Source organism: Anopheles maculipalpis, chromosome 3RL (assembly GCF_943734695.1).
Source record: "Anopheles maculipalpis chromosome 3RL, idAnoMacuDA_375_x, whole genome shotgun sequence".
NCBI classification, from domain to species: domain Eukaryota; kingdom Metazoa; phylum Arthropoda; class Insecta; order Diptera; family Culicidae; genus Anopheles; species Anopheles maculipalpis.
In genome coordinates, this window is record NC_064872.1 from 89,868,245 (window position 1) to 89,887,899 (window position 19,655).

At 44.8% G+C, this 19,655-nt stretch overlaps 5 protein-coding genes across 5 annotated transcripts in view; 3 read left to right on the forward strand and 2 right to left on the reverse strand.

Moving 5' to 3' along the window:
• Positions 1-19,655, reverse strand: part of LOC126561256 (uncharacterized) — a 215,332-nt gene that overhangs the window by 56,590 nt on the left and 139,087 nt on the right. The gene's annotated exons all lie outside the window — the stretch shown is intronic.
• On the forward strand, positions 5,883-8,025 carry LOC126561175 (Bardet-Biedl syndrome 1 protein homolog). The gene is made up of 4 exons (XM_050217121.1): positions 5,883-5,893; positions 6,086-6,354; positions 6,425-7,887; positions 7,957-8,025. The coding sequence occupies exons 1-4, from the start codon at positions 5,883-5,885 to the stop codon at positions 8,023-8,025; spliced, it is 1,812 nt and encodes a 603-aa protein (XP_050073078.1).
• Positions 11,595-12,006, forward strand: LOC126561176 (acyl-CoA-binding protein homolog). The gene is made up of 2 exons (XM_050217122.1): positions 11,595-11,603; positions 11,748-12,006. Exons 1-2 carry the CDS (start codon positions 11,595-11,597, stop codon positions 11,994-11,996), a joined length of 258 nt encoding a protein of 85 aa, XP_050073079.1. The 3' UTR covers positions 11,997-12,006.
• On the reverse strand, positions 16,234-17,355 carry LOC126561178 (protein flightless-1-like). The gene has a single exon (XM_050217123.1). The coding sequence runs from the start codon at positions 17,353-17,355 to the stop codon at positions 16,234-16,236; it is 1,122 nt and encodes a 373-aa protein (XP_050073080.1).
• LOC126561179 (leucine-rich repeat-containing protein 15-like) lies at positions 18,200-19,471 on the forward strand. The gene has a single exon (XM_050217124.1). It carries the CDS (start codon positions 18,200-18,202, stop codon positions 19,469-19,471), a length of 1,272 nt encoding a protein of 423 aa, XP_050073081.1.

Sequence of the window (19,655 nt, forward strand, 5' to 3'; positions counted from 1 at the left end):
TGATCGTTGTACTTGTCTCTCTCATGAGATGGTGCTTTATGCGCAAACAAGACATTTCCGATCGGCAATATTGATCGCAACATGAACTTCAAATTGCTTCGACAGAAGCAATGGCACGCACTTGGAAGTCTCTTTGGGTTTGTGCTGATGATACTGTTTAACTGCACGTACATCGGGCACTGGGGCAAGCATGAAATTCGATCACATTTTGCAGCAAATAAACGATCTCAAGAAGTGGTCTGACTCATGCCACCAGTACCAGTGAAGAAAAAGGAATCTTTTACCACCCGAGATCATTTGTAGGAGGCGAAACTGGTTTAATCTTCTTATCGCTTTGTGCTTTGCCTGCAACACGATGGTGCGTTCTTGACCACAAAGAGAGCACACGTTCGTGCAGCAGCGAGCGCGACTGCTTAAGGCAACCCGGTGAGTCATCATCGTAAGGGCCAGCTAGGTCAGGTGCTGCGCGTGGCAAGATTGTCATATGCTTTCCCGGTAGGTTTTCTACTTCAGCGAAGGAAAAAAAAGCCATTTGGATCATAGTAGGAGCAGGAAATCCACAGAAAACGCTTCTTTGATCAAGATCGTCGGACTTTTTTTGGGAACTTCCTTGATGGGTACATAGGACATGATTGGGGTAGGATTTGACCACTATCCTATCGAGTTAGCAATCGGCGCCAATTGTGGAACACTTAACTAACTAGACTTAATTTACCCGTAGTTTTATCCGGCTTGTTTTCCATACCTGAAGTAGAAAGCCTTCCAGAATACTTAAGAGTGAACGGCCAAGATCGGAATTAATCGTGTTAACCATCCGGCTCCATTAACAAGACCACGGTTCTTTTCATTCGTTCATTCAACAACGTCACAGGAATCCCCCGAAGCATCGAGCAAATAGTTTCCGCTAATGTCGATAAGATATGGAGAGCGCCGCCCGTGGTCTCCATGCCAGTCTATTGACAACGCGCAAAATTATTATCACTTTTAACCCAATTTCCAATCGTCGTCGATGAAAAGCATTTCTTTGGAATTTCGAAGAGAAATTGGTTTCCGAAAAAATCTGCCCAATTTCCGAGGTCATAACTTCGCATCACGGGCGTTGGACGATGGCAACAGAGACTCCCAGCTTAATCAAGGGCCTATACTTTTACTATACGCACCAAACCTTTCTCCGTGGCCAGTGGCGGTGAGAGAAAAAAAACGATAAGAAAAACGTCTTTATCAAACAATGCAAACAGTCGGTTTGGAGCAGTAGTTTCACACACTTCACGAGAAGATGTTTCACCGCTTTGGCGGTCGTTTCTCTTTGCTTTTCCTGATGGCTGCTGCTAGTGCTCTGTCGTGATGATATGCAAACACACACACAACACACCCTGTGAAACTGAGATGAAATTATTGCGGAATTAGCGTCACTCTAGGTACCGGAACTACTGCCAAGAACTCTCCAGACGCCTCAAACGTTGGAGTTTTGACAGATTCCATGTTCGATACAGCACCACACTAGACGAATCGAACTTCACCGCAGGTGGTGACGGTGGTTTGATCAGTTGCATTTCCCATCACGACACATTCCGTTGGAGACACGGTTGGAAGTTAAACTGCTGATCTAGCTGGTCGGTTATGTTGCGGACAACCGACAAATTCCGTTACACGAAATCATTCGTGAACGTACGATGAACTTTTGTGGTGGCCCATGCTGAGATTAGGAGAAACTTTACTTTTGGAGTTGAATTTTAACACGGGACACGGGATTCTTTCTTCATCAAATTCACACACACACTAGCTTCGTCGTGGCCAAATCGCCACCAACGTAGCACACCCAAGAGTGTTTCGTTTAAGCGGTTTGACTCATTGGACATCTTTTCATCTGTGGTCGCTCTTCCGATTCACTTGCACCATATTTACAGATAGACTCAAAAAAAAAAAACCTCCCAACAGAAGGGAAAGACTTTCTCACACCAATATGGGTCACTTTGAGATTTTAAAGTGGGCAATTGATCGAAAGGGATTTAGCTGTTTAGCCAAGATCTTCGATTTAAATTTCATGACACGACACTCTGTTTCGCTCCCTCACCAAAAAATAAGCACTGAATCACTTCCAAACAGAATGCGTTTTTAATAGCAGCACAACATCGCTACTTTTGTGTTAAACCGATTTATTTTATTACTCAACTCACACTACAAAATCTACACACAGCACGTACAATCACGCCGATGATAACACAACTCTGCACAAACGGAGTCGAGTGTAATTTTTTTTGCCTTCTTGTATATGTTCAAAGTAATGTCACGCTCACGGATATAACCGAGTGCCGCACGGTTTCGCGCACTCCAACAAAATGGCCAAGGTAAACTTTGGCTGCATTGCCCGGACCTCGTCAGCACTCTCACAATGGCCGCTCTCGAATGAGCCGATCGTGCACACTTCGTTGGAGAGAGAGCGCCCGCGCGCGAACATGACTTGATGATGGCTGTTGGGCCAGCCAAGGAGAGTTTCTGTTGCAAGTTTGGAGGCTGTCTTGGAGCTTTTGGAGCTCCGGCAAGAAACACACGACCCCAACAAAGGGAGAAGGGTGCTCTAAGAATAGGCTATTGCTCGTGACGCCGGAGGGAGACTTGGGAAAATGGAAAGTAGCGGTATCGGGTTGGTAAGGGAACGCAAACAGCATTAAGGGACCTTGTCGTAAGGTCTCCACCGATTGTCTATGCATTCGGGCGACACCTTGAGCAGCAAAAGGGAAGCCGGTTTCTTCTAGCGTCATCGGGTAGGGGAGGAAATCGTTTGTCAGACATATGGATTGTTTATGAGACGGTAGGACGCAATGGATTTGCATTCCATTGAGAACTGATGGATTCTGTGCCCTGTTAAGCGCTGTGGCGTGGTGTGGCTTAGCTTAACTCTCGAGCACAGGTTTAAGATCTTAAATCTAGCTCGCCAGCGCCCGGTGAGCCCCTCGGTTAGGGGATTGCTCCGAAAAAAAAGCACATCAAATGCAACTGTCAACAGACAGACTGCAATGTTGCAATGGATTATTTAATGAAAATTCCTATCGTTTAGATCATCAAAACGCAACAGCAAGCATTGAGACATAGCTTCTACCGTGACGTTCCCTCTATAAAATCGCATACCTCTTTCCAGTCATTTCGAATAGAAAAAAAGGTTGAAAACAGAACGGTTACTAACCTCTCGTAAAGCTGATCTGCCCATCTCGAAGCCAAATCACACATTCTTCCGGTAACAGCGATCTTCGATCTCCATGCGCGATCTTCAACGTAAACTTCCAGCCATAAATCTCATGCAGTGACAGAGATCGTGCTAAAATGAAAGAAATGGTGAAATAAAACTCAGTCAGGTTCCTCAGTCATACCAAAGATCGATCAAATCCCAAACTTTCTTGCTGGTGATCGTGGTGGTTTACACCACCGTTGTGCTGTATGTGTGTAGTAGCAATCGGAAAGCACACCTTCCTCTCGTTTCTTTACCAACAAAACGTATGTACGTGTGAATGTTAAAGACGGACGCAATTTACGTCTTGATGGTTTGTGCTTGCGTGGGACAGTGTGCGGTATTAATTTAAATAGAAATCTTGCCTTGTTCTGTTTGTTCTCGTTCGCTTATTTTCCATTCTCGAAGGACGTTGACATTCGCGCGAGACGTCACTAATCCGGGAGGGATGAGCATGAATGTAGAAAGCGATGGAAAGAACATGATCTTAACGCACTGGTGAGCTTCAGAGTAGAGACTCGGGAGGTCCATTAAAAGCTCTACCAGCTGTGATAGACGGAAAGAACTATTCGGAATTTGGTTGGACGTAATGGGCGACTATGAATGGCTGACCAGAGCGTAATCCCTTAACTACTCTTTAGATACGTCAGGGAATAATTGATAGATAGATTACCTTCTCTCACTCTCTAAAAACCCATGAACGGATGAAAGCCAAACAGCACAGCACAGCACCTTTCGATTGGAATCCAGTTCCGCAACATTGAACCTGAGTGCAGGCGACCCTTTCCAACAATTACTTTCACTCTTTTCCGGAGCGGAACAAAGCAAGGCCAACGATAATACCCTGCCAGACGCACTGATCGCACGTTCGAAGTCCCAAGGGATCGGCAATTAATGAGGGGTGTGTTCACTGGTTTCTTTAATCACAAGGTCGCTACTTAGGAAGCTCAGTCACACCCCTCTTGGAGGGTTAATTCCAATACTTGACGGAGGTCTTCAATCCGGTACAAATAATACTCGATATTCTCTCTTCAATGGTAAGCCTCAAAACTCAAAACGACTAAAGTGTTATCAGTATGGCGATTCTTGAAGATAAGTTATTTTATTCTCATGATTATTTGCGTTCTATTCTGCAACATCCATTTCAACTCGCTGGTAAATTTATTCACCTTTTTATGACCCTCAAAGTCAACGCATTTAGACCTCATTTCCCTTACGAACCAAGCGCGGTACTATGAACAGAGTAATCGATACTCCTCGACGTGCTGTACGGTTCTCGGTGCAATGACTGCAGGGAAAAGTTTTCCTTTACCGTACTGACCACGACGACGTCGACGGTACACGCTAAACGTTGACATCGTTCGATCGAAAGTCGGTAAGTATATACAACCGGAGAACCATCCCATTAGGAGCAAATATATGTCATCACACGTACAACAACCTTGCCGCAATCTTCTCGCGATATGATAAACTTGCCATTTCCACACGGTTCCGACTGACTAGGTACACGTTTTTTAATTATCCATACCAAACAACGATGGAACAGGCGTGTTGGATGGCGTGGTAGGTCGAAAGCATTAAGCAGTAGTAGTAGGACACGCGGTGTCGTCGAGCCAAGGGAAAAGTGTGACAAAATGTGCTCAACTTGCAAATCAACTGAGCAAACTTCACGGTGGTACCAATGGACACGCTCGTCCCGAGTGATTCGTGGACGCTGTCGTTTACCTTTTGGATATGGGTAATATTTCATTCCGATGGTGAAGTTTTCCACTGACACACACACTGAGGCTTTCACACTTTCCACGATTCTTGCTGGGCGAAGGCGAACACCGAATGCAAACACAGCCGTTGTACTGCGACTATGACCGACATTTTCCACCCGGACCGACACAGAGGTAGGAAGGTAAAACGGAAAAACCTGTCCCAACACGAGCGCCGCGCACCGTGGGTCGGTACTCCCTGACATCGCGATTGCTTCGACGGAACTCCGGTTGGAACTCCATTCATTCATTGATTAATCGATCGAAAGGAGTATCGGGAGGTAAAACGTGTGGAGAAATACCTTCACTTCGGCTGTAAATAATCCGAGCACTTGCGCGGATCGGAGTAACGTGTATAGCAGAATGGCAGCGAAGATCATCAATTTAATAATAGCACACCCTGGAAAAAGGGGCAACCTCTAGCTTTTCGCGCCGCCATCAAATCACTGAAGAAAGGAGAAGAAGAAAGTTTCCTCCTACAATGTTCTGCTGCCATTTCGCCCGATGCCGTGAACTATTTGGGTGAGTGGCTACCATATTGCCGTTGCTAGTATCAATGGCGGTATGATCACGCGCCTGCGTGTTTGTAAAAAAAAAACGTATGCAACAGGTGACTAGCATGGCATGGTGGGAACCCTATCACCCCTGCAACGGTCGCTAGGGGCAACGGGATTTCTAAGGGCTAAGGGCAAAGCACAAACAAACGGGATCATTTGATTTGTACGTGTCAAAAACCTGCGTTACGAATAGACTTTTCCACTTTTTCTCCAAGCTTAACGCAAACGGAAGGCGTCTCCGTATTGAACATTCCAGATCATTACACGGTGGTGGCGGTGCCTTCACTTGTTGTGGCATTATTTAGATCGGATCTGATTCGATCATCCTCGGTCTCGGCGATGTTTCTGTGGTAAGTGCGGCCACCAGGCCCGTCAATAATTGCAAGCGTTCTGCTGCCAGCGCATTGCTGGTGCTGCTGATGAAACGGAACGAACCGCAAACAGCTCTTGCCTGAGCGATCGTGGCCACCCTTTAATAAACACTTTCTATCCCAAACCGCCCCAAAATTGTCCTTCTTTCGTTGGAATTCTTGGCCCAACAGCAAAACAAAACCCACTGACAAGTGGCTGGACGCGCAGTGTGATGGTACGGCGGCATTGCACACGCTGCCCTCATGCATGACGCTGTGCGATCTGAAGAACGACAACTACTACCAGCTGGTAACGGTAGATGTGCCACTGTTCGATTTCGATGTCAAGCCCAAGCTGAAGGTGTACAAGGGTACGAACCTAATCAGTGAGCAGCATCTGCCGGGGATTCCGAGCGCGGTCGAGAGTTTGTACATCAACGATCAGGAACCAAGGATACCCAGTAAGTAGTGTGTTGCTTTCAGACATTTCTTAGCAGTTGGATTGAACTTAAGTACCTCGCCACCGGTCAGTCATTGCAGTTGCCGTAGAATCCTCGGTACTATTCTATCGTAACATGAAGCCATACTACAAGTACACCGTGCCGAGTATGACGATAGAACCGCTGGAGATTGACGTTTGGAAGAAGTTGCCGATGGAGCGAGGTGATGCGCTTGATGCCCTGGTCGAAAGTTTACGCTCGATCGAACCTTCGCAGATGACGCTCCAAACACAGGAGTTGCTTAGTTTGTCCGAAAGTGAGCGTGGCGGATACATTCGTACGAATGCGGAACGCAAGCTGGAACGTCTGTCAATCATAACGTCAATGGTCACAATCAAGAAGGCATCCAACGATGTCAAATCCGCCTGCTGCTTGATCCTTGCGACCGAGTGTGGTGAGCTACTTGTGCTGGATACGCAAGCGTTCGTGGTACTCGCACAGGCTAAGGTTGGTCCGTTTCGTGGGACACCGAGCATGATTTCGGCAAGCGGCCAGTATGATATCGACTACCGCGTGGTAATAGCGACACGGGAAGGCGCTCTGTACTTGCTCCGCAAAGGGTGGCTTGCGGGACAACATATCGTGAAGCTGGAGAATCCTGCCGCCGGTCTATCGTTGCTACCGATTGATCAGACCATCGTGGTCGTCTGCATGAACCAATCACTTGTCTGTTACTCAAAAAAGGGCAAGAAACTTTGGACGGTTAAGTTACCCCAGCCGGCGGTATGCATGACACCGGTTTGCTTGCCACATCTCGGTATCAACCTGGTTTGCGTGTGTCTGAAGGGTGGCCTGGTGCAGTTTTACAGCCAGAAAAAGCTCGTCGATCAATTCTACGCTCCCGAGTCTGTTTCGGCGCTAACCTTCGGCAGACTTGGTCAGGAAGAGCACGTGCTCATACTTGTCACCATCGATGGTTCACTGATCGTAAAGATTCTCAAGCGGACGGCCGAGTTTGTGACAACGGACAACATGTACGACGTAAAAACCGCCGAGGAACCGCCGGGAAATTTGCAAATACCGAAAAAGACAAAAATCTTCGTCGAACAAACGCTGCGCGAGAAGGAACATGCGGCCACAATACACAACTCGTTTCAGTCGGAACTTTGGCGCATGCGGCTTACGACAGCGAGGGCAACAGTGGACGTGATTAACTCGGCCGACAGCAACATGTCTACGGTCGATGTTGGGCAAGCGTCGATCAAGCTGGCAGCGGAAGTGCTCGGTTTGGGGCCAACCTTTAAGCTGTTCCTGATGCTGGAAAACATTTCCACCTGTAAGGAAGCGACGGGTCTAAACGTGCTGATACAAGCTGACCATCGGCATTATCTAGTGGAGCGCCCATACTTGCAGCTGCCAATGCTGGTGCCCGGCTTTCCGATACGTCTCGACTTTCGGGTGACGGTTACGGTTGACCCGGCAGATGGATTGCCGCCAATAGACATGACACCGGAAAATTCACACATTAAAGTGTTGGTGTTTAAAACGGGGCAGGTAAAAGGACAACAGAAACGAACTTCAAAAATCGTGCGATCGTTAATCTCTCAAATCTTTTTATTCCAGACCAAACCGTTGATCGCATCGACTGTTGTAATGCCTCAACCAGAGCCACAAATTTTAAATTCGTTCTAAAGGCAAGGAATATCGGGCGAACCTTAGCCAATTACGTTTAAAATTTTTATTTTGCCAAACGGTCCACCTTAGCTAGGTTGGCTCAAGTTCGTTATTTTTCAAATTGAAGCCAGTGGGAGCATGCAAGTAATCAAGCACACAAAGGAAATTGCATGCAATCCCGTAAAGCGTTTTACACAAGCTTTTCTATAAAACGCATGAATTTGAAATACATTTTTGTACCATTTTAAACAGAGTATAACTTAAATGAGAGAGAATGAAAGTTAAAAAACCTAGCATTACATTTTTTTTTTCTATAGAATTTTGACATAATCAGGACATTGTGACCCGGTGGAATAATTCCTCCAATAAAAAATATGGTTCAGTATGGTTTAGTATTATCACAATCGTCACAAGAACGGCGCTCTCACCTAGGTTAATCCACACCACTCGGCCATAAATATCATTATCGGTCACTTGGAGCTGGCTGGCTGGACAACGACGGTGTTTCAAGCGCATGCCCTGTCGCCTTTAATCGACACCGCACTCCAGCAATGCCCGCACCCACAGTCTCGCGACACCATCGCCGATTCACCATCGTCACACCCTCCCCCCTCAACAACCCGGCAAGCAACAAGCACAGCACAATAATCAGCCGACATCGTAACAGCATAACGAACCCGCGAACAGTCTTCGTCGGACCAGCGTTTGAGTAAAAGGTGCGTAAAGATTGCTCTGTCTGGTGTGGTCGGTTGATTCGGAGAAGAACCGCTTATCAGTAAAGCTTGTCTATTTCCGCCGTTGTGCATGTGTGTGTATTTGTGACGAATTTATGTGAACTTGTTTGTGTATTTGAATGGAAAATTTAAAAGCCGGTTCCTCTGCTCCAATTTTGCTCCGAGCTGAAGGTCAATTGAAGGAAGACCGTTCGTTGTAGGTCATCCGAGCATAGAATAGCCGGCAGAGTAAAGTGCTCCAGGATTACATCAACTAAACTGATGCATTCTTGGATATACCATACGTAAAACATCGTAGCATTGTCACCGAAATGAGTGCAAGGTGTCTGTGTACACGTACTGGTCGAGGCCCATATACGTGGTGGAGGTCTTTTCCATAATGGTCGCCACCGACGGCATGGACATGAGCAGCTACACCGTTGCGTGATTATTAATTGCAATAAGCGATTCTGTGGGGTCTTTAATTTCTTGGCGCGCCTTCTACGATGCCGTCACTTCAAAGACCATTGGTTACGGTTACGGAATTGGTCAGAATGGAAAGCGTACCGTGGGTGATGTTTCGTGTTGCTGCATTCTTGCACATACCGATAGTTACCGAGCGGCAATCCGGATGCCATTGATTGCAACACATCCTTCCAGCTCGGCTGTGCTGAGGAGGCAATAAACTCGAGACTTATAGAAAAGAAAAACCCAGCGTGCATGAGTTTATGGACGTTTCTCTCAAGATAAATCTATTGTCATATGAATCAGAAGTTATCCCCACAATAAGAGGGAGTGGGAAACCCCACCGACGAGAGGATCAATCGGTCAGATATAGTAACCCATCAACGTGTTACTTTCGCGAACAAATCCTATCAATCTTGGTTGTGTCGGAATACGTTGTGCCTCTGACAACGATCCAGATGTTTACTATCCCAAGTCCGATAGGTGAGAGTGTACATTAGTAGGATATTTGCATATAATCGTTTGCTGCTGGACATTTGATGACCCTTTGGAACAGGTTTTTAGATGGTTCGGTTCCTGGCGTGATTGGGTGATTGCGGCACAATATGAAAGCCACACAAAATCACCTGTTTTCGAGACGTCCAGACGACGACCCATTCAATGTAGAATATCTTATTTTCTTCTTTTTGGCTTGGCCGCAACACTGGCCTCCTCTTACCACCTGATTTCGACCCGCAACACCTCGCTTCGTAGAACATATGATTTGGATAAAGCAAATAATTCGCGAATCCAAAAACTCTTTTCTACACACCGACTCATTTTCGTTGCGTCGTCCGTTTAGCGAATTTTGCCGACTCTAGCTTTGCCGAGATAAAGCGGGCTGCGTGCGTTACTGCTGCAGTTAGGGTGCATCCAGCATTGGTGAATGGGACACGCACACAATTCGTTAAATATTGTATGCATCAAAACAAGGTGCGAAATATGAAACCAACAAACCCGACAGCAGGAAAACGAAACGACAAGAAAGGTTTTTGGGGTGTTGTGACCTTTTTTTCTGTTTTTTTTTTTTGAAAGGTTCACTATCGAACGATGCAATTTAATGCATGGATTTTCACTGCATAAAGCAGAAAGTGAATGAAACGGGTAGTGAACGGACACTGCAAAATACACCCGCGACTGCATAAGGGGAAAAGCGGTACGATCGACTTCATGAGCTTTCATAACGCGTAAATTGAAACGTGTACAAAGTCTCCATTAACGATCAATATTGTCTTTAACTTTTTTTTCCATTTTTTTTGTATGTCAGATTTTGATTAAGGTCCTCATTTGAATTTATTGCATCATTACGATTGGACGACATTTTCTTGTGAGCTTGTCTCGAAGCGTACCAGCTCGAGGGATGATGTTTAATTGAGGGCCAATGTAAGTACTTCTCAAGTGCTTCTTCTAATGGCGATAGTAAAAGAAAAACGAGCAAAAAAAACTTCATCAACATCCAAAAGTACAAGTACAAAATATACAAGATGAAAATCCACAAAAAAAAAACAATCTCATTTGTCCTCCTTGTGCAGCTCTATTAGCTCTCATAGCGTCATTGGACTTCAATTTTATCATACGTAAAAAAATGGGAATCCGTTTTTTATTAGATTCTGAAATCTTTTTTGCTGTGCTGACGTAAAACGAACCAAAAAGTGTGTTTAACCAAACGATGCTAGGTTCTTTCGTACCTTGCCTGGCGCACTATTTGTTCATTTGGAGCCTCACCAATGGCGCACACACCGCCCCATCTGTTGGATGCAACAGGTAAAACGGTTTTGGTTTTTTTTTTGTTGCTTTTTGAAACTTATTGGTTTCGAGTTTAAGGTTAAAGGAGAGTATAGTGTGGCCACGCTGTAGTAGCGTTTTATATAGGATGTCTCGGACACGCTGCGATCAATGTCAAGTACGCGCACGCGGCACATGTCGATCATACGAATTGGTTGCAGAGCGTCCACCGCCGTCTTTGAAATGGTGGTTTAACACATCATTAACGTCTAGCGCCCGGTTTATGATGGGGATTGGTAGAAGCCACGGTACATGCAGCTATCGTACAAAGGTCATTTGGCAAGTGTGGACTTTACCACGCGAGTCGTGAAGCTTTTTCAGCAGTGTGTGCGTGTGTGTGGCAAACTTTTTCCAATTGACGATAACAATTCAAGCAAATGGCTTGCAGTTTTGCGTTCCCAAGGGCATATACGCAGAGTGTGTACGATAATAAAGTGTGTTGACTTAACGCTCGCTTGTTTCATTATTCTTTTTTATTCTTGTCTTTGCTTTCCCACACACACACACACACACCCTTTTCCAGGCATCCAGGCAGCTCTCGCCGGCAGTTACATCATCCGATCATCATCCCCCCGGGTACACAATATGGAGCAGGTAAGCGGGATTTAGAGTTTTGATGGGTGCGGACTGATAAGAGAACTCCTCGATCGATCCCCTTATCGACACCACTCGAACGAAGGGTTTATACCGGGATGATGGATTACTTGTAACTTGTATTATATTTTTGCTTACTTGTAGAAATTCAACGAATCCGCCGAACGGGTGAAATCGTTCACCAAGCGACCGAGCGATTCGGAACTGCTGGAACTGTACGCCCTCTTCAAGCAGGCCACCGTCGGTGACAATGACACGGAAAAGCCCGGCATGTTCGACCTGAAGGGTAAGGCCAAATGGCAGGCGTGGGCTGACCGGAAGGGCACCTCCAAGGAAGCCGCCATGGAAGCGTACATCAAGCTGGTAGAGGAGCTTACTGCCAAGTACGCGTAAATGGGGCCACCATCGGCCACAGTATAACACACCGAAAAAGCACGGGATGGGGAAAAATAGGAAAAATTTGTTCGATACTTTTGTTCATTAATCAACTTCCGCCTAACTACTACTGGGCCATAGCAATGTCCCTAACCCCTACGTGATACTTTTTCCTTCGATTCAAATTTAACTGTTATCTGGTACGAAGAAGGGAGAAGGAAACGTCGGATGGGAGGTTTGCACAATACGTCAGCTAGGGAAGATAACAGCCAAAAACTTTGATACAGGGTTGAGTAAGTGTACCAAGTAAAATAAATTTATACAAATTGTTATACCGATCGGGTGAAGCGAAGAGAGTTCTTTATTTGTACTAGCGTTTCTTTATATCACATGGTAAGATAAATGAAAACACCGTGCAAAAACCGTCGAATTCTGAAGGTTTTATCGTAGTACAGCGACGGAGGAACGAATATTTAAATCAGAAACAGGATGAATTTATTTCTACTTTTGTGCTCTTTAGATCGCAGACAACGAGAGATTTCAACATTAAAATTTCATATTCTCATGAAATTTAGACATTTTTACATTTAGACATTTTCACGCTTTGAAATCGCTTTTTGAGGACCTGGCATACACAAGCTACATAACACAGGAAAGCGGAGAAAAAGCTGAAATCTTTATTTTGAAATGTTTGGACAGTTTCGCATCGATTTCAACAGTATTCCCGTGTCTCTTTATTTTCATATTCAATTTATGAAACAAATAAGTACGAACATAGGCAGAATTTTCCCTACCGAAGCCACATACCATATCGAATGTGATGATCGCAAAACCCGCCACCGAGTATAACGTAGTAGTACGAACAGAAGGAATGCGTGAAATTTAACCGTTTTCGAGTGTATAAATAAGTTTTAATTACATATTACAACTGTATTACAGAAATCTCATTTTGCTAGACCACAGCCTAATCAACCCTGTAATGGTTTGACAGGTGTACCGTATGAAAGCGAACAAAAATGCTAGTTGGGTGTCAATAGAAAAAAAAGGGTGGAATACACAGCCACCTACCTACCGACATACCAATGCTGCCAGTAAAAATCCACGTTGTTGATGTAATTTACACGCTCCTAGGAGATTTTCAATGCACTTTTCTTTAAGCAATATGTAGCAACGTGCTTTTTATAATGAAAATCTTCCCTTCTGAGTATGATATGTATCAATTTTGTTTCAAATTTGTGTAAATAAAAATTAAAACTGTTGGAAAACATAGCTCCCACCACTGTGTAGAGCACTGTACTGTCACCCCCTTTTTTGCAACATACCCACTGCACGCACACAGCCACACTGTCTCACGGTCGCGAGTGGAGGAAACATCTTCCTGAGATCACCTCACAACAAACGAGCGATCGATTCGTTCTCGTGTGCCAGTATTCGGTGAAAAGCACGGCCAGTGATCTCTGGGGTTGATGGTGGTGAATAGAGCAGGGTGTAAAATTCTGCACATCCTCCACAACAAGAGCATAATATAGGGGTGTGTCCGGGGGTTCGTCGTGCAGCATATTTCGTGCAACCTGTACCTGTCCGTCAGTCCGATGGTGGTGGTTGTTTGGGTGGCGACGGGTGTGTACGACGCGTGAAAGAAGAAAGTCGTGAAGGGGATGTGAGATACGTGCAAAAGAAGATCAGCAAGATCAGTACGGTGCAGCAAAACAAATAAGGTGCGTGAGTGAGTGCGTGCTTGTTGTAAAATTGCTTATTTATATTCACGCCGCTAGGAAGAGACGGCGCACACGGGCGGTCGTTTTCTTCCCTGTCCGCGCGCCTGTTGCTGATGATGTGTCCATTGCGAGTGGACGGCTGAAGTGGTTTCGCTTGGGCGAGGGATGAATGTGGGAAAGGGTGTGTGTGTGTGTTGGGGCTTTGTGCAGCGCATACCAGCGCTAAGAAGTGCGTGGCCAAAGTGAAACCGCGGACGTTGTGTTTACAAATATTGTGCAGCGTTTTTTTCAGTGTTTTTAATTTTTTGTATCGCTTTCCATACAATCGGTTGTTCTTGCTTGCCTGGTCACGCATCACAGCATAGGCGTTCCATGCCTCATAACGGTGAGTAATGATTGATTTTCTATTCGATTGGTAAGCGGGATTGAGTTCTTTCGAGCTCAATATGAGGGCCAACCTCACACACATGTAACACTATCGCGGGGTGCAACTTGATCTGCAAAGATGCAGTGTGTGAGCTGGTCCGAACTGGTTAGGGCGGCCACTTGTTGGAATGTGGTTGGGGGCTGGCACATGCAGACTAGCAAACGAGGGTTGAAAACGATCGTGCGTGCATCGAAAAGCCACACCACACCACACCTCACACACACACACACATGTGATTGACCACCTTAGGTTTAGAGCAGGGGTTGGCAAAGTCCAGTCCACCAGCTGGTTTGATATGGCCCCGATGAGAAAATTTTTGTAGAGCTCACGAGGAACACAACATTCCATCATAAATAACTCCAACTATTTCATAACTGTTTGTGTTCTTGGACACACATTTTCAACGATTGTAAGGAATAGAATTGGTGCAAACCGGGCGATAGGCTTTTACACGGCTAGATCGGAAATAAAATCCAATTCGGACCACTTTCCTCCGTAGTGAGGTATCGTCAAGTCTAGCAAGCCATTCTATGGTAGGCGTGTGAGCTAACGTATGCATTAAATAATCGACTAAGCGGTAAAATATACTGTAATCAATTGAATTAAAAAAATTAATAGTAATTTAAGAAAAAATACAATCTTTACCTTGCCATCTAGCGGCTTTTGGCCGGCCCTTAAGCCATGAGTGTCGAAAAATAATTTGTTGTCCTTCTTTTCTGGTAAAAGGTGACCTATTTCATCATTTCATCCCTGACTTTGACCATGAAGTTGGATAGTAAGTCCTCGGGCTATCCGGCTAATATAATAAGCACGATTTATACAATGATGTTCATCGCATTTTGCAAAATGGAAATGCCTTCATGGTCGCAGTTTCATACTTATTGTGTGGTCCTTTTTGTGAAACGTGTGCCGATCCCTGACTTAGAAAGTCTACCACCATAAGGTCTTTCATTAGCATTAGAACGAGAAAATAAAAACAGCACATTGAATGTCTCCCACTGGTGGAACCGGTGTGTAGGCCCATTTTTGTTTCTCCTCCGCGTTCAACACTCAAAGTCACAGTCTCCCAATGTGGGTCACAAAACTTCCAAATCCCTCGAGCCGGCGCGTCCGATGATCGGCCTCTGGTGCCATTTGCCATTTCCTCTTGTGTGTGTGTCAAACTTGTTTTTCTCCCGCTTTTTGCCACACGAATGAAAGACAACTAGAGTGTGTGGAGGGGTCTGCTTCCCACATTGGGGGGAAGATTGACCGGATTTTGTGAGGTTTCCGTTATGTAGTTGCTGTTGTACAAACAGAGGCTTCAAAGAACGAACTCTAGAACTATTCGGCAAAGAGTAGTCATTTCCGATCGGCTTCATTTAAAGGCACATTCGAAGGCAAGCCCCCAGTTCCCCCGGATCCCGAAGGGGGGAATAGACAGTGAGTTTGGTACGTGGGAGGCTCAGTTCGGTACGGCACATAAATATGTATTAAGAAAACCGGATTGGAACGAGAAAAATATTCGATCAGCATCGTTGACTGCAACAGCGTGCAAGAGTTTTCTAACGGATTTCAGAAGAGGTCGATAGAATTCAAACGATTGCCTATCCACAACATACCACTGTAGGCGTCAGTTTGCTTCTTCATGTACTGGTTGTGAGGTTGAACGGATATACGCTTTAAAAAAAAATCATTTCCATACAAACCAATAAGACAAGCCTAATTATTCTCGAGTATCATCTCGAGAAACGTATAAAATGAGAAGAATTCAACATCATATGGCAGGGTAAAAAATGGAGTATCTGTTAGGCATGACTAGAAATGTAGATATTCTATATACTGTACATAACCTCAGAAAGGGCCTAATCTACTCTCGACTTCTAGATTTAACTATCTGCGAACGTAGAAACACAATCCAGATGGGATCTGATGCCGCGGTCCTGTCGTAAAAGTAAATAGTAGTAAGTTTTCAGAAAAAATTGTTGCGAAAAGATTTTTTCTTTCTGATTTCTAGAATATCTAAAGGTAAGAGAAAGTCTAGAGAAGGATCCGAACCCAGACCAGATCATGCGTGTTATTGATTCGTACACTTATCAATTAATACTCCCACGATCGTAGGTTTGCTAGATCACCAACAGCAAATCCACGCGTCCTCCTGCACCATTAGTCTTCCTTCCGGACAGCTCCGCTTTGTACGCAAACAACCATAATTTCTGCGCACCATATCATCCGGATGGACACGCTTTAACCATGTACAGGACCAATTGTTAGAGCGCAGTATCATCATGCTGTCAAGGGCGGGAAATCGCATAAAAACATCCCCTAGCTCCGTAAGCTGATTTTCACCCACATCTAACTCCCAAAGATTTGGCATACCCCAGCGGGAAATGTCCAGCACGTTGAGCCGATTATGGCCGAGCTGCAGTCGCTCCAGTGGAATGCGCAAATGTTTCTGCGAGGTGATCACATTCGTCAGCTCGTTTGCGGCCAGATTAAGAATATGAAGCTGGGTGAGATAGGCATCGTCCATCCGGAAGCTGTGCAGTCGATTGAACGAAAGATCTAGCGTATCTATCCGCCAGATCGATTGCCATTCGATCGGAGCGGATGTGAGGCGGTTGTGGTTGCAGTAGAGATACTTCAGATCAGGCATATGCCAGTCGGTGCAGTTAAGCGTGTTGAGTCTGTTGTGACGTAGGGACAACTCCTCCACTGCGGGTAAGCTTAGGTTGGTGGGGAACTCCTCTAATCGATTGTTTTCCACCACTAGACAGCTCAGTTCTTGTAACGCATGCAACACATTCCCATCCAGGCGGCGTATTTTGTTGTACGCCAGATAAAGCCTTCGAACAGGAAGTACTACATCAGCCGGAGGTCCCATTATCGACACGATTTGGTTGTGGGTAAGATCGATATCACGTAATGACCGCAAAAGTGCCAAATCGTTCAGATCAAGATGTCGTATGCGACAGGATCTGATAGTCAAGAACAACAGATTCGGCGCATTGCGGATCGTTCTTGGTACACTGACCATGGCACACTGTTCGATGAGGATCGAGTTTACTTTTACGTTGTGCTGAATGTAAACGTATCGAAGCAGGGGAGCTTCTTGAAGAACATACACCTCGTACGAGCTGTTGTCGGGTATTGTGAATGTGATCTGATCGTAGCTGTGGGACGTGTAAATGTAATCCGTTGCCTGTATCACTTGCGAGGATTGCGATCCACATATCTTGCTAGCTAGAGGCATTGCATGTACCTTTTTCTTGCATTGCAAGACGTGTAAAGCCAGTGTCGTTAAGCTGAAAAAGAGCATTAACAAACTAGAAAGATCAATTGAAGGGTTGATCGATTCTGCAACAACAAGTGCTTGCAGAAGAACTTACTGAAAATACGCGGGCACATCCATTCAGCTGCTGTGTACACTGAATGTAGTGTGAGGGGAAAAACACCATAGCAGCTTAAATTAAAGGTGACATGAAATTGAATTATAATAATCCATTGGACATGTGACACTTGCTGAATTGTCATTTCCGGTGATGAATTTGTACTTCCCCTAAAAGCTCCTAGCTACAAATAAACCATCCAATACAGATCACTCGAGATACCAAATGGTTGGTTTGCGCTGTGATCTAGGAAGATATCGAGGCCAAAATGGATAACGCACGGCTTAGGTGGAAGAAGTCCAACTCTTGCACTTCAAATATATAATAAAAATCAAAAGCCCACACAGATTTTTTTACAACCGAAACACGGTTACAGCAAACAGCATTTAATCATTTAATGAATAACACGCAGTGTAATTAGAGTGTAATTTAATATATAACGAGCATATGAATAACTGCATTTTAATAGAAATGTTGAAAACATCCACTTACTTAAATAGATCTACAAGGTATCAGCTTTACCCATTGGTTTGGTGTGTGTGTGATACGTACGTGCTATAAAGAATACAAATATCAGCCGATATGATCATCGTGCGTGGTAAGAACTAGAACTTGAAACAGCTCACAGTGCAAATATTGATAGTGGAGCGTATTTCTTGTATATTAATAGCCTTCTGGATATTTGCCATTTGGTACTACCAATTGGAGATGTGCCAGTGTGCAGAGGATTGCATCAACCATATTCACGGAGCATGTGAAACCGATATCATCAACATGACCTCGGATGGAGGCTGGAAGAAACTGCTGAGGCTCATTGAAAAGGACAAAGAAATCTTTATTCAGAAGCTAATCGTGCCCATCAGTCCCTCGGGACCGTTTCTGCAAAGAATTAGTACCCTGTTTGACATCGTCATGTATGTAGGCTATCGCGAACCTACCTTTCAGATCCCGGACGGTAACACTATTCGGGAAGTCGTTATTATGCGTGCCGTAGGTCTGAAAGCGTTTATCGCTGGAACAAACACCCAACTTGAGACTCTTAACATTCAACAATGTACGTTGGATCGTTTGCCACCGACATTGCCCAAAATGATAAGGCTGAAAGATCTCTCCATTACAATTTGCATGTTATCCGGACTGCGACTAGACATGCTGGTAGAAAACCAGTATCTTACCTCCGTGGATCTATCTTACAATCGTATACGACAAATATTTCCCCTCACGGCACGTACGGGTAAGACGATCAACATCGAAAGGTTAGATCTTACTGGCAATCAACTGGAACACCTAGATATGAGCGTCTTTGCATCGATGTCCAAGCTTGGAGCACTCTTCATTTTAGAAAATCCATTAACTCACATCGGAGTAACGGAACCGATCATTCTTCCGCAACTTGGTACTATACTTCTTTACGATAATCAACTTGTTTCGATTGATCTGCGGAATGTGACGATGCCTCAACTTACAATGTTTGCCATCAGTAGCAACGCTATGTCCCAGATGCCACTCTTACCGAAAACTTTACCCAAGCTTGATTACCTCAGTTTCGATCAAAACCAACTGACCCGAGTGGACCTAAGCTACTTCCGGACCTATCGGCAACTGAAAAACATTTACATTACGAATAATCAAATCAGCACGGTATATACTTCATCTCCCATAAAGCTGCCAGTCACATTGTTGCGATTTGATGGAAACACAATTACCTCGCTGAATCTCACGGGATGTGACATGCCAAACATTACAACTTTAAATCTGGCAAACAATCGTCTTACGGTGGTCCCGCCAGTGTTTGAATCGTTTCCAAAAGTGCGTTTAACGATGAATGCAAATCCACTCACCTGTAACACACTGTTACCGTACAAGGATAAGTTTGAGGGTGGACGGTTTCAAAAAGATATAAAACCCATTTCATGGGTATGCGATACGACATCTTCGTTTCTAATTGCAGGCGATGATAAGGTATGCTGTGACAGTTAAAGCAAAACTAACATGATTGGTCATTTTGTACCCAAGAACCTCTGAATGCGATCTAATCAGCATTTGTCGAATATTATAAATATACAGTACATTAATTCCGAGACGTACGTGGTATTCTATAGAAGGCCCAGCGTAGCTGAAGTGCGATCTTGGTCACCTTATCCGAAAACAGACTGTAAAAAGC

Excerpts from the sequence above, each read along its gene's own strand:
- LOC126561175 (XM_050217121.1), top strand. Across the intron at positions 6,355-6,424 it reads TCAGGAACCAAGGATACCCA|TCATTGCAGTTGCCGTAGAA; the intron begins GTAAGTAGTGTG and ends GCCACCGGTCAG. Across the intron at positions 7,888-7,956 it reads TGGTGTTTAAAACGGGGCAG|ACCAAACCGTTGATCGCATC; the intron begins GTAAAAGGACAA and ends TTTTTATTCCAG.
- LOC126561178 (XM_050217123.1), bottom strand. The coding sequence starts at position 17,355 with ATGCCTCTAGCTAGCAAGATATGTGGATCGCAATCCTCGCAAGTGATA.
- LOC126561179 (XM_050217124.1), top strand. The coding sequence starts at position 18,200 with ATGTGCCAGTGTGCAGAGGATTGCATCAACCATATTCACGGAGCATGT.